Below are 14,893 nucleotides of genomic sequence, written 5' to 3'. Positions count from 1 at the left end.
GGGGGATAAGGATGATATGTTTCTGGATAATATGTTTTGTTCTAATTTTGAATTTTTAAAAACAACAATATACCATATTTTTCGCTCTATAAGACGCACCAGACCGCAAGATGCACCTAGTTTTTGGAGGGGGAAAACAAGAAAAAAAAAATATTCTGAATCTCAGAAGCCAGAACAGCAAGAGGGATCGCTGCACAGTGAAAGCGGCAATCCCTCTTACTGTTCTGGCTTCTGGGATAGCTGCGCAGCCTGCATTCGCTCCATAAGACGCACACACATTTCCCCTTACTTTTTAGGAGGGAAAAAGTGAGTCTTATAGAGCAAAAAATACTGTAGTCACAGAAAAAGTAAGGATTGAATACAATAGACTACAGAGAAAGATTTCAATCCTCAATCTAAGATACTATGCAGAAACATCATCATAATACAGAAATAAACAACGAATCATATATAAACGATTGACAAAATAGGAAACCCCAAATGTATTGCTGCAGCATTTCACACATCACCATTGCTCCAGGAATTAATACGAAACCCCAAAACAATCTGACAAGAAGATTGTGTGCTTCCAAGACATATGACATATTGAGGTATCCATTGAGAAGAAAGAGGGGAGGAGAATGGGAGGAAGCTGGGAATATGTGGCTTCTTCCAACTCCTATCAACTTAAAGTAAATGATCCTGGATGATGAGGCTGGAGTTGGGGAGTTGCATGCCATGAGGTACAAAAAACTTCCCTTCCTGAACTATACAGGAATGTTTTAAGAGGACAGAAAGAAAAAACATCTTTCCCCACTCTCCAGAACCCCCAAATACCAGCATTTTATTGCAGAAGGGGCGGGAGTGTAGAAAAGAGGAGAAGGGAGACCACCTCCTCTCCTCTTTTCTGAGATTTCATTTCATGTGTAGTCTGAAGCAGGTTTCAATGCTTCTGTTCTGGCATGGTTGAAATTCCTCTGGGGAAGCTGGAGAACACTGCAGAGTTGTGTTTGTGTGTGGAACTCCAGCTGCTAGAGGGACCCACTTTACACATACCTGCTTCCAAATATGTAATGGACGAAACTACCTATCCATCAATGTCCCCTGCAACAGAGGAAGCATCAAAGCGATCTGATCACTATGACCAGTTCACATAAAACGATTTGCATAATATTCTGGCTTACCTGGATCAACCAGTGCTTTGTTAAATATTTCCTTGAGTTTCCTGCTCTTCACATTTCTCCCTTGTGCAAGGTTACGGTACATCTCATAGCCTATGATCATTACACCCCCTTCATCCTGCCATCTTTGGAGCAGATAGCTTCTCTCTTGTGGGCGTTTCACTGTGGCTAGTTCACAGACCTTGTGAAAACAGACAAAAAACCTGAATTTCCACCCCCAACCAAACATGCCATTAATGTACTTGCAGAATGTTAAATACTGAAAATGCTCATACTCAATGGATAAACTTCTCACACATTCAACACAAATGTTATTGTTTGCATTTCTTAATTATGTAATTTTTCATGATTGAAACTGAATGTACCCTGAAGTCCATGGTGAATTATACATACCTCAAGTTTCTCATCGTCTTCTAAGCCTTCTTGCCATTTCTCAAATTCATTCAACCAATTCAGGGCTGTGTTCAGCGGACAAACAACAAGAGCTGTCCTGAAATCCATCTTGTCGCACAACAGAATAGTATGAAGAAAACTAACTACCTTCAAGAGAGAGAAAGTCAAACAAATCACCTTTAATATATGTCTTCACATTTTTATAAAGAAAAAAGCAGCTACAAATATGCTTTTTTTAAAATGTGGTGACTAACATGGGGCAAAACTAGTTGATTTTCATAATTAATTATTTATTAGGGGGTTGTGTGTGAATCAAAGCCTTTCTCCTTGTATTAAGCTTCCTGCGTGTATTTGCTATGCAACCAACTAATTTTGATTTCTTCCAATATAGCTGTTTAGTGGATCATCTCTCTCTAGGTAGTTAAATTAACTGCCAGATGTTTGTGTGTGAAAAGGGGCTTGTGTGTAGCATGTTAATCCATTTCAAGATGTACAACTTTAGTGTAGGAAAACCCAAGGAAACTCTGGCACTTAAAGGTATACTTTGTTTGTATTCAGGTTGGGGGGGAAATGCTACCCAGAGAGGCAAAAGATACCCCCTCAAACACGCAGCCTTCCAAACTTCTGACTGTAGAACAACACATGTATAGCCTTTTACTCATTTATTAGGTGCAGTCCTGATATTTTCCTATTATGTTTTCTCCCCTGCAAGGTTACAGCATTTTCCCAGTACAGAATGCATTGTTATACCTGAAAAAATGCAGTATTTCCCTAACATAGCACATCTACTGCTTTGAGACTTTAAGGAACAAAATTTCACAAGCATCATAGGGAGCCAACCATCGCTCATGCTATAAGCTGTGTTGGGCATGTGCATGCCCATGATATTTTGTGAGCTATTTCTCAATTTTCTTTTTTATTTTTTTATTATTGTTTTAGGGGCTAGGTATTCAATGACTGTAACACTACAACAAAGGAACATTCTTCCAGTAATCAACACAGCTACACTATGCTTCTGCCACTGTTCTTTTTTGAAAGAAGTAACATCATGTGTGCACGCACACACAGTGTTAGAAACTCAGATATATGAGCTAGGTGCCAAATTAAGGTTACAGTCCCAAAATGGAATGTTTAATTGCCATTTTTGGGTAAGACAGCTATAAGGTCTTACTTTTCAAATGATGGACTGACTGTGATTGATTCTCAGTTAAACATCTGGCTAGTTCAGATGACCACCTTGAGCTAGGTTAAGAACTTTGAAAACTTAAAGAAAAGTCGCTTGATCCAGGGACAGTCCACTTATATGTTGGCCTATTCCTACCTCTTTTCTTAATGATGACTGCCCCTGCTCAGGCTGCACAGAAAAAGTGTTCTGGTTCTTGAAATTCATTCTGATTGTGCAGATAAAATATAGAATTCTACAGGATGTGGTATTAGTGCGTGCAAACAGTCAGGATGCAATAATCCCAAGGCATGCACCTCCTAATGGTGGAGATATCAGGTGCCATCATGGTGCCCAGGCATCTTCACTTGATCACAAGTGGTCAATAGCCAGGTGCAAAATGAACCTGGCTAATTTCAAACAGTGTGTGTGTGTGTGTGTGTGTGTGTGTGTGTGTGTGTGTGTTTAAAGTCATGGTATGTATACATTCCCATACTGAAGAGGGAATGAACCACAGCTGCCAACATTTCCCTTTTTTTAAGGGAAATTCCCTTATTCCGAATAGGATTCTTCGCAAGAAAAGGGAAAAGTTGACAGCTATGGAATGAACTGCAACACAGATGCAATATGTGACTGTATAAACAAAATGTTGGATCAGCACAGGGGAAGCTAAAGTTCAAATTCCCAGATCAACTATCAAGCTCACTGGATGATTTGGGGACTAGCCTGTCTTCTCAGTCTTACCTACCTCACACAATTGTTCAGAGGATAAAATTGGATACCCACCCTTCAGGGAAAGTGTTTGAGCCCCTTGGAGGAAGAGTGGTATCAAGATGTAATAAAATCTCTCCTCCCTGCACCAAGCTATTCTCCCTACAACGACTACAAATAAACTGGATATTGTATTATTGCCTTAAGATGGAAACTATAACAATAAGGCTAAAAAAGGCAATGGGAATACACACACAAATAGTCGGGAGAAGGCTTTTACTTTTACATTTACATGATGCTGCAGCTTTAACCAAAGCTAGAATGAGCAAGTTCTATCCCTGCCAACAAATCCTTGAAACATACCTGCAAGGTCTTTCCCAGACCCATACAGTGGGCAAGAATGCATCCAGAGCCTGCAGATTTCCTTGTTTTTTTCACAGATTCACAACAGCAATCCCACATAAACTGTACACCTAGAAGTAATATTTTCAAAAGATCCTTATAGAAATTTTAAATACTCTGCACTACTTATTTTTTTAAAAAATCAGCAATAAATAAGCACTTTTTCTTGTTTTGGCTTATAATGGCAGTCACAGAACACGGCAACATCTCTCTAACCCTACCAGTTAAAAAGGTAAACTCATGGAAATCCAGAGTTTTGGGGGCAAAGCTCCTGCCAAAGTTTCTTACCATCAACTTGATGTGGCTTCAGCTTTGTAACTATGTCACGATGAACTTGTACTATAGGTTCTTTGGTTTCTTCATCTTCATCTAAAACCAGCTTAGTTGTAATTGGACATTTCATTGGTGTATCTTCTAGTTCTATCACCTGGAAAGATTTTTGTGTGCAATTAATTCAAGCTGTTACAGAAACAACAAAACTACTCAGAGCTAACACCAGAATAAATATTGTGAAGCCTTACTTTTTCAGTTGCAAGAAAATGGATTTATCCCAAGATATGAAACAATTACTCTGTATTTGACAGGGAGCATCCCATGCCAAGTCAACAAATGAGGCTTGCATCATAGTCACGGACTTCATTGGAAAACTGCAAATTGGTGCTTCATATGTGTGTGGGGACAGTGTTGGAAAATGGAGGCATGATGTGCATGTCTATGTTGCTGTGTTCAACCCCAGTACTCCACGTAGGGCTGGGTGAGATTTCTGTCTGAAACCTTAATGAGCTGCTACCAATCAGTGTAGAAAACACTGAGTTAGATACACCAACAACCTTAACAGTTCCATGTTTTTACAAAGGATTGGATAATCAAGAGTAATTTTTCTTAAAGTTGTTAAATACATTCAACAAGTGTTTTCTGAACATTATTGTACTTTTCACACATGGGTACTATCCAGCTTGTGTTGCCCCATTGACAGAAGGCATCCATGAGCAAAACAGGGAAGGAGGCTATTTGGGAAGATTCATCTGGTCTGGAGGACAGCTGAAAACTGTCCTCCAAAGGAACACAGGAAGCTACTTGAGATCAATTGCTTCTGGGCCATCTAGTTCAGTATAGTTAACACTAACTAGCACTGGCTGTTCAGAGTTTCAGACAGGTTTTCCTAGCCCTACCTGGAGGTATACCTATTGTTTAAAATATCAACTAGAATGGGCTTGGGTAAATAAAAATATCATAAGCATGTGTCTGAAAGAGTAGATTGTTGGTAAGAGTAATAATAATAAATGAATACGTTTAAAATGTTTGTAACATTTTACGTTTCCCAGGAAATGCTACTGCAAACTGAAGTTTTCTATTATAATTCCCTCTTAGTGCTTTCAAGGTACTACCAGCACCTGGTAGGATTATTAAGATTCCCCAGCACCAAAGTGTCCAAAGCTAACAACAAACAGACTAATCCCTGATGCCCTTTGTATATAATTAGCAAACTTACTTCTCTTAGCTTCTCCCTCTCACGTTCCCTTTCCGCAATGCGCCGTCTTCTCTCTTCCTCTTCTTTCAGAGCATTTTGAGTTTCTCTTCTGAGCTTATCATCTTTAAGTATCTTCCGTATTTTTTTCCTGCCTTTCCCAGGAGATTTTGAATCATCGTTATCATCATCATCAGAATTACTCTGTCAAAATCAGAAGAAAATACTGGTTGAAAGTCTACCATATTTTCATGCACGTTGATGAGTGTTGTAATAAAAAGGAAACAATGAATAGTCTTGTAAATAAAGACACTAATATGGATCTAGCTACTTACTATTATTTTAAATGGTGCCAAATATTAGTAGTATACAATACACGGCAACCGTAGCTGAATAAAGTGCATGAGAAAAGAAGTTTTCAAAACTGAATGGCTAGTTTGTCACAATTGTATTTACTTATTCGTGTGAGCACTTACCAAACAAGGATGCCCTTAGTGTATTTCAGAAGCACCCTAAATACCACAAAGTTGCAACACAAACTGTTTTTGAAGGTCCTCCTGTTTCAAAAGTGGCTTGCCATGCAGTGTAGGACGAAAAGGAGGGAATCGAAAGTAAGACGTGCAACAGTGGCAAACTACAATTGATTCTGAGTACAGCAATTGCAACGTGTTGCAGTAATAAACTCTTCATGGGGCATATTTAATTCTTTCAGAAGCTCCACCAAAAAAATACTACCATATGGCAGTCGTATCAAAGCATATTCTATTAGATACTACCAATTGAATCCAACCATTTGTCTTACCTGAATGGGTGTAGCTCACTACCTATTGTCCAAGGCAGAAAACAGGGTTCAAGGCTGCTTCCTGCCCTCATTCAATCCATTTTCTGACGAGAATGACACAGAGCCAGAGCAGATGATTAACAAAATGAATACTGGAAGAAGAGAAGTCAACTCATGCACAAACAAACTTGAACCAATAGACAAGAGAAATGGACCTTGGCAAAGGAAAGAGCCTACATAGATTTGCAGCCCACCCATAGAAGGGGGTGGGGGGTTGTGGTGGTGTGACATCCATGAAATTGACTATTCAGGTGAGACCAATAGTCCACTTTCTATGGGTGGCAAGCCATCACATGGAATGTACCAAAAGAGATATTCTCAATAGTTTGGGGGGGAGCAGCAGCGGATGTATGAATTAGATCTGCAGAAATACCTGTTGTAAAAACTCGCCACCAAAGAGAAGCATCTGCATATGCAAATTTATCCATTTTGTAATGCTGGGCAAAAGATTTTGAAGTAACCCATGCCGTGGCCTTGCATATGTCCTTAAGCAAGGCATTGGTCGCAAAGGCCACCACAACCAAAGCTGATCTAGTAGAATGGGCTATGATATTTGAAAGCACAGGTAAATTAGAAGACTTGTAGCCAAAAGAAATACAGGCTTTTAGCCAACAAGTTATTGCAGTTCGAGAGACCTTCTTGCCCAAGGATTGTGGATGAAAGGAGACAATATTTTATGCAGTTAATATACACCTCAACTGAAGGTCCACTGGACAGTGAGGGAGTGCCATGCCTTCTAAAGATCAAGGGGATGACTTAGATTTGAACAGAAAGAAGGCAAAAAACTGCCCTGGGTTGTGATGAAAAGCAGTAATTCCCCTTGCAAATGAAGGCTGGATCGGTTCAGAGAACCACAGAGTCTTTGAAGACACAGAGGCGCCAGTCAGTAGACAGGGGTCCCAGGTTGGAAACAGACAAAGAGCTGATGTGATGGTGATGAGGAAGAGCACCTTAAAGGAAAGAATTCCTAGAGGAACAGTGTGAAGCTCAAAGAAAGCCACTTGCAGCACTTTGTGAAGACTCCTAAGATGGAAAGCAGTGTACTACAGGAGACAAAAACAGGGAGGCATCTTTCAAGAAGAATTTCAACAATGGATGGGCACTAAATGAATTATACCTTCAAACCAGCACCACTCATGCTCTGGTTTACCACATGCTCTGGTATCTTCTATTGGTCAATGGGATGCTAGAATAGAAGTCACCACCTATGCAGTCCGGAATGCTTTAGATGGCGCCACTCAAATGCTAGGCTGTCAGGTCAAAATAGCACCAGCAGTACTGAGGCCATTCCAATCACAGCTACCTGAGAGTCTGGGCCAGAAGTGGAAGAGGAGGAAAGGCAAACAATAATCAGGGGGTGGGGGCTAGGTAGACAGGGCACTGATGCCCAGAGCCCCTTCTGCTTGCTACCTTGCACTGAAGTTTGGCAGCTGAGGCTTCTGAGGTGTGGCAAGCAGATGCAGTTGTTCTAAAAACTCACCCTGGCAATGGACCCCCCCCCCAACCTTAAGAGACTAGCATCTGGCATCCCGAAATGAGACCCCTTTGTTGAGATGTTGAATGGAGGTCTACCAATAGTGAGAGGCAAACTGATGGAGGAACGTAAAGGAGCTTGTGCTGAGAGTTGGCAGCGTAGAGCTGGTATGACCATTGGTTTTACCAAGTGTGGTGAAGAGCCCAAGACATGACCGGGATGGTTGACAGAAAGAGGCCTTGAGCTAGCAGCTAGGCTGCTTCAAACAAAGTGAGAGAAAATAGTGAGAAATTCAGCCAGGGGGAGGGAGAAAAACCACAGAATAAAGGTGAACTTTAAAAAAACATATGTTCAAAGGAATAAAAAGCTAAGACACAGTGGTGGAGGAAAGCTTAAAAACAGTAACACACTCACACAATTTAGAAAAACTCACAATGGGTCCACCCCAAGATGAAGGCAGGGAATGGACTGAATGAGGGCAGGAAGCAGCCTTGAACTCAACTCTATAATCATTTATTTCCTTGGATAATAGGTGGCGAAGCAACACCCATGTGATGGCCTGTCACCCATGGAAAACACCAAAATTATAAGAAAGCCTTGTAAGAAGCTGAAACAGTAGGGGGAATGTGAGGAATGGTGTTGTTACATTGAGGGTGAAGCTCAGTCATTTTTGCCACTGCCAGGAAATACATGGTTAAATTCAATGTTGTTACATATACAGCAAAGAAATAGTACTTTTTTATGCTGCTACTTCTGTCATTGTTTTGTTATTTTAGTCTTCCTGTTAATATGAAAGTGTTCCTGAGGTTTTAGATTTTGTGATGTATTGCTGTTCTCCTTGGTGTAAGCTGCTTTGAGCAACTCTTTTTTATTTTTGTGTGTGGAAAAGCAGCATATAAATAAAGTCATGGTAATTTATTTCACAAGAGTAATAAAGAGAGGCCAGGATCCAAAGAGATTCTTAGGATCATGCAAAGGACTTAACAGCATCCTACAGAATGACAGTTCTGACTCCCTCACTCACCTTGAAGAGCTGACCCATCCCTCTGCCATACTAAACTTTTTTTAGAAACTCTCTTCTCATCCTGCAGGATTCATCTCACCCGGGACACAGTCTGTTTGCACTACTGCCTTCTGGCAGGAGATATAGAAACATCAAGTCAAGGACAAATAGACTGAAAAACAGTTTCTATCCAAGAGCTGTGGCCTTTTTGAATGCTGTAACTCGATAGTGTGACCTGGGAGTTTGATGGGTGTTGGTGTGGGTGTGGCTGGAATGTGGTTTGTTTGGTTGTTGTTGTTGTTGTTTTGCTTTTGTTGTTTTTAAGGGATGGCATCCAATTTCGTTGCACTTGTGCAATGTTGCACTTGTGTAATGACAATAAAGAATCTATTCTATTCTATTCTATTCTATTCTATTCTATTCTTCAGGTTTAAATGGAGTTTGCCTTTTACTGTGGGGAGAGGCGCTATTTGACATGTGAACTCTAAATCCTCAAGGCCACAGAACTTATTTCTGTGCAATACCTTGTTCTCACTGGATGAATCCTCCTGGACTTTTATGCGTCTTCTTTTCTTCTTCTGCTTGTAACTTCGCTGATTTTCTTCTAATTCAGCTTTCTTGGCAGATCTGAAACATTGAAGAGGATTCACAGATCTTCTGTTCATGGATTTTCTGCTCAATTACTACTAAACCAACAGATCCAAAACTGAACTTAACAGTGGAAATGTCATTTTCACATCCTCTGCCAGAAGATTAAATATATCATGCATCAATTTGAACACAAACTGTAGCGGTTGTTTCTGCTACTTGTTATTAACTAATTAACGCCTCTGGTTTCACCTGCACCAATGTTTCATAATGAAGCACTATGATGATGGCCTCTTTTCCTATGCTCTACTCAAAAACTAATGACTCAGATAACCAGGAATGCACTCCTGCTTAAGGAATTAAGAAACTGGTAGTTGCAACAAACTTGAAATTAATGACCCCTTAATAATGTTTATAACACAATGAACTGTTTTGGTATAAGAATATAAGAACAGCCCTGCTGGATCAGGTCAAAGCCCCATCTAGTTTAGCACTCTGTTCTCACAGTGACTAACCAGATGTACCAATGGGAAGCCGCAGGGATGTGGGTGACACTGTGGTGTAAACCACTGAGCCTCTTGGACTTGTCAATCAGAAGATCAGCAGTTTGAATTCGCAAAATAGGGGGAGCTCCTGTTGCTCTGTCCCAGTTCCTGCCAACCTAGCTGTTCAAAAGCACAGCAGTGCAAGTAGATAAATAGGTACCACTGTGGCAGGAAGGTAAACAGTGTTTCTGTGTGCTCTGGCTTCCATCAGTGTCCCGCTGCACCAGAAGTGGTTTAGTCCTGCTGGCCACATGACCCAGAAAGATGTCTGTGGACAAATACCAGCTCCCTCGGCCTGAAAGCAAGATGAGTGCCGTAACCCCATAGTTGCCTTTGACTGGACTTAACCATCCAGGGGTCCTTTACCTTTACCCTTTTCCAATGGAAAGCCAGCAGGCACGAGCACTACAGAACTGCAACACCAGCACTTTATATTCACCTGCAATTGCCAGTACCTGTGATACCCAGCACTTGGTATTCAAATCCATGCTGCCTCCAGCAGTAGAGGTAGAACATACTATGCTAAACTTGTGGTAAAGTATTCATATTAATGAACTCCTTGTTGACTAATTGTTGACCTAATATTATGTATTGCAGTAGAGGAACATTGGTCTGAAGAGATTTAAGGGTTGTCTGTTTTACAACTTAAGCTGAAGATATATTAAATTTTTAGAATTGATAAACTGCTTAAAACTCTTTAAAATCTACAACATAAAAACATTATGCAGGATCATTATAAGCAATATGGACAGTAAAAACAGTAGAACTGCAGTATACAGTAAAATAGTAGTATAAAGGCAAATAAAAACAATGTCTGATCCATTTCTGATGGTTTACTAGCTAAGCCTCACATGAAGTTTGATGCACTGGCTTCGGGATTTCCTATCGACCATTGCCTGGGCTATGGACCAGTTCTGTTCTATTTTGGGGTGGAGTGGGGGATTTCCTGTGTCAGTTTCACACGTGTTCATCACTCATTAATCTGTTTTATCCAGCTTTCCTATATCAATCTGCATTTAGTCCAATAAGACACATTATATTTGTTTGCATTTTGTCCAGAAAGGCATGTTATTTTATATGCATTTTGGAACCTTTCTGAGCGAAGGCCTACATCAGCAGTCAGCAACCCACGGCTCCAGAGCCGCATGTGGCTCTGGAACACCTTTGCTGTGGCTCCGGGGCGGATACTAGAGAGGGGAGGAGGCGCATTGTGCACCCCGACACTCACCACTGTGGCGGGCGCTGTACTGGCTGTGACGTCGCATGGGGGCGGTGCGTGCATTAGTCACGCACCGTCCCGACGTCACCTTCCCGCCCACCCGACCGCCCGCTACATTGTAAGGGGCATGTACGCTGGTCACTGCATTGAAAGGGGGCATGTACGCTGGTCACTGTTTTGAAGGGGAGCGAAGAACACACACACAAAAAAAGGTAACTTGTTAATTTAACGTTTATTTCTATGAGGAGGAGGAGTTCTGAGGGGTCAAACAAAGAAATAATAAAAAAGTGACAAAAAAGTTATTTTTATAATGACGAGTTTTGCAGCTCCCAGGTTTTTTTTCTTCGGAAACGGGTCCAAGTGGCTCTTTTTGTCTTAAAGATGCAGACCCCTGGCCTACATCAAAAATGTTTAAAAATGTAGATGTTTAAAAACAGAAAAACGGCATGCTGGTTTGGGAAGTGCAAACCAGGTTGGTTTACTTTAAAACATGGACTGAATGAGTTATCCTTCAGTTTTCACATCTTCCCCCACCCCAGAAAGAAAGATATGCAATACAGTTTCCTGGCTGAAAATCAAACTCTCAAGAGCATATTTTTAGAGTGAAGTACCTTGTTCTAGGACGCTGATCATCTTCAGATTCACTGACTTCTTCACTGACTCCAGATTCATTTGCTTCCGAATTATCCGAATCCTCACTGCTTACTTTAAGGTTAAACAAAAATTGGTATCATAATTGCTGCATCAGTATCAAAACACTTGTAGTTAAGTAATTGACCATCATTTATCAACATTTTAATAGAAAGCCACTAGAAGTACAGTTGACTCACATCTTGAATGCAATTAATTTGCAAATTTTCAACTTTTTTTATTTTGGTCCAGGAACCAAGAGAATTCAGTTTGTGGCAAAGGGCAAACAGGAGAGAGGGTAATAAGAGGGATTTCAATCCTTTCACCAACCACAGTTACCCACTCCCTGCTACTAACATTGCAACTGCTGAAATACTCAGCTTCACGCAAGCCAGCCCACAGCTGAGAGCAGGAGTAATCTTGTAACCTCTGCACCTGAAATGTACATCTCTGGAGTGTGGAACCAGTTAAAAGCAGAGACTGGACCACTGCTACATTTTGAATGTATTAGTGTTTTTTAATTGTTTTAGCTGTCTTCAATTCATGTGGGGTTTGTCCAGATAAGACTGAGCAACTTGTTGGTGGGTGGTTCCCTAGACTAGATGGATGGGGTGTTGCCTGCTCTTGATGAGGTTACACACCCTCTGATGCAGCTAGTACTGCAGCTTGGGAATACTTATGGATCCACTGTTGTCACTTGTGGCACAGGTTGCCTCAGTGGGGCGGCATGCCTTCCAACAGTTTCAGCTGGTGGCCCAGCTGTGCCCCTCTCTAAACAGGAGTAGCCTAACTTCTGTTGCCTAGGCTCTGGTAACCTCTAGGTTAGATTAAATTAGTTATATGTAGAGCTGCCTCTGAAGGTGGTTTGGAAATTTCAGCTAGCGCAGAATTCAGTGACCAGATTGCTCACCAAAGCAAGATGGTTTGAGCATATATTGCCTGGAAAGTACTGGTTTCAACCTATACAGGCTTCAGCAGCTCAGGACCATTATACCTCAAGGACTGCCTCTCTCCATATGAACCCTTAGATCATAATTTAAGACCTTTCTTTGTGTGCCACCTGCACGAAAGGAGTATTCCACAGAACTGAGCTGATGACACAAAATGGTCAGTTTCTCATTTTTGCCAAATAAGCCTCACCAACTCAGGGAATGACAAACAACGGTACTGCAGATGATCACAGTGACTGAGCTGGGACATAAGGACTCAGGGAACCCCTGAGGCACCTTGGACCTAAACTCTTCAGGGCTTTAAAAATTAATACAAAACCTTTAGGTGGGTGATGTCTGGCCAGTTGAAATCACACAAATCAAATGCATGGAAGGTGGAGAGCTGAAAAGCTCTTTTTGCACAGGCTTCTCCAGCCACAAAGAGCTTTTAAGCTTTCAGATTTGCTTACTAGGCTCTGGGAGGCTCTTCTAAGAACTCAAATGGCCCTGAGAAATTTTGCAGGAACCTTCCAGAGCCTGGGCCTTGCTTCAGGGGGTAGGACTCATTCAGTGTGCCGGCTCCAGAAGGTAAGGGTGGCCGTGTGGGTATGTTCAATGGGGATCTTTTTAACTATATGTAATTTTGACTACGTCCCCAGAATGTACCCACCCCCACACACAAGTTGCGAGTCAACTGTAGAAATATGTCCAATATTACAAAAAATAACAAAAAGAGAAAAGTAGAACCTGTGCCACCTGCTGATCACACACTGGCATGTTTCAGAAGAAACACTTATTTCATTATTCAAATGTGGGTGAAGAATAATGAGGGTTTAGGACTTCTGAGTTTCTAACAAAAAACAGGGGAAAGGGGCTAAGAAAAGTACAGAAGATACTGCTGGTATTTACCTGTAAGGTATTTCAGAGGTACTAGGACACTACCAAGTGGGTATTATGATCCTCCACTTGCCTGAAGGCAGTTCATTTTTTCCTACCTTCAAGCAAGTGAAGGATGGTGGCATCCTAGTGCTTCCTGAGTAAAGATATAAAGCTGTTTCAACGGGTATATTATTTTCAGTGCTATCCAAAATAAAACTTATGCTAAAACAGTTCAGCAGAATTAGGCAGAACAATGAAATGTAATTATCTTATTTGTATAAAAATAAAACAAACAGTAGCAGACAATACCTGACTTTGGTAAACTTCTTTTTTAATTGTGAAGAAATGGAAGAAAATAAACAGAGAAAGTGACACCGGATGCAAAACACCAGTGCAGTCTCAATCTGCTTGCATTCATGCCCTCTAAATACTTATTAAGGCCAGAATCCAAAGAGCTTACTTAACAGTGAAATCCTAGAAATGTCTACTCAGATGTTAGGCCCAACAAGGCTGCAACACCATACACACCTACCTGGGAGTACGCTCTATTGATAACGAGACATACTTCCAAGTAGATATACATAGGATTGCACGGTATGTGTGTCTGTTGCCTGGCACGTATCCAGTGGGATTTCCTCTTCCACAGTAATCTCCCATCCCAAACAAAGAACACAAGTCAAGAGCCTCCTGGGGATGCGCAAGCTAGTTCTAAAACAGGAAGATAATTTAAAGTTCTAAATTAAGATTAGAATAAACATTTGGGAAAAGGTGAGAACTCCCTAAATCTATGTATTTATCATTTCAAGACATACAATGTTCTTAAGCTCGCATGCTGAATCATCATGATTTCAACTATCAAGTAGCAGCTGATTCAACAGAATTCTAAACTCGCTGCTCAATTATTTTTTTATAATGACCAGGATGCAGAAGTAATTCCACAAGGTCAAGGGGTTTTAAGCTTCTGCATGTTCAACAACAACAATCTGTTTCACATGGCACTTGTGAGATCAGATAAAACTGGCCATATTCAGGGTGATATGGTTGTAGTTTGGGTAAGTGATATGGACTGCCATTTTTGTTTTTATGTTTTATACTGTAATGGTCATCGGCCTCAAGCAATAATAATTTGTCTCAATGTCATGGCTAAACAATTTTGGAACTAAGGAAAAGAAGTTTGTGAATCATTAGATCTGCTGTTCAAAGTAAACAATTCTCACTGGGCATTCCCAAAACCTTGGGCAAACAAAAATGCTCTAAAAATACTGGCCTTTCTCTCCGAACCCAATACACAACTAAATTATCCCTTTCCTGAATTGTTTGACCTTCTGCATCATCCTACCTGATTTCATCTACTCTAATCAATGTGAGACCCCTTGGAGATATGCCAGTATCAGTGAGGGATTGGCACACACATCTTAGAGGTTTCTGCTGCATCTACCCCACTACTCCATGCTCATTTGTCCAATAGTACTGGTATTCTATTGTTGTA

At 40.9% G+C, this 14,893-nt stretch overlaps 1 protein-coding gene across 8 annotated transcripts in view; it reads right to left on the bottom strand.

Annotated features, from left to right (window-relative positions):
• Positions 1-14,893, bottom strand: part of ATRX (ATRX chromatin remodeler) — an 89,154-nt gene that overhangs the window by 31,540 nt on the left and 42,721 nt on the right. For all 8 annotated transcript variants that reach the window (XM_028714634.2, XM_028714632.2, XM_028714633.2 and 5 more), the window contains 7 exons: positions 11,578-11,671; positions 9,139-9,241; positions 5,321-5,500; positions 4,117-4,255; positions 3,790-3,899; positions 1,554-1,700; positions 1,164-1,341 (listed from right to left, as the gene is read on the bottom strand). In XM_028714634.2, the coding sequence (XP_028570467.2) occupies positions 1,164-1,341; positions 1,554-1,700; positions 3,790-3,899; positions 4,117-4,255; positions 5,321-5,500; positions 9,139-9,241; positions 11,578-11,671 (951 nt within the window). The remainder of the gene's footprint in view (positions 1-1,163; positions 1,342-1,553; positions 1,701-3,789; positions 3,900-4,116; positions 4,256-5,320; positions 5,501-9,138; positions 9,242-11,577; positions 11,672-14,893) is intronic.

The sequence above is a fragment of the Podarcis muralis genome, chromosome Z (assembly GCF_964188315.1).
Source record: "Podarcis muralis chromosome Z, rPodMur119.hap1.1, whole genome shotgun sequence".
Taxonomy (NCBI): Eukaryota; Metazoa; Chordata; class Lepidosauria; order Squamata; family Lacertidae; genus Podarcis; species Podarcis muralis.
Note: the sequence above shows the minus strand (reverse complement) of the source record. Positions and strands in the feature narration are given on the sequence as shown.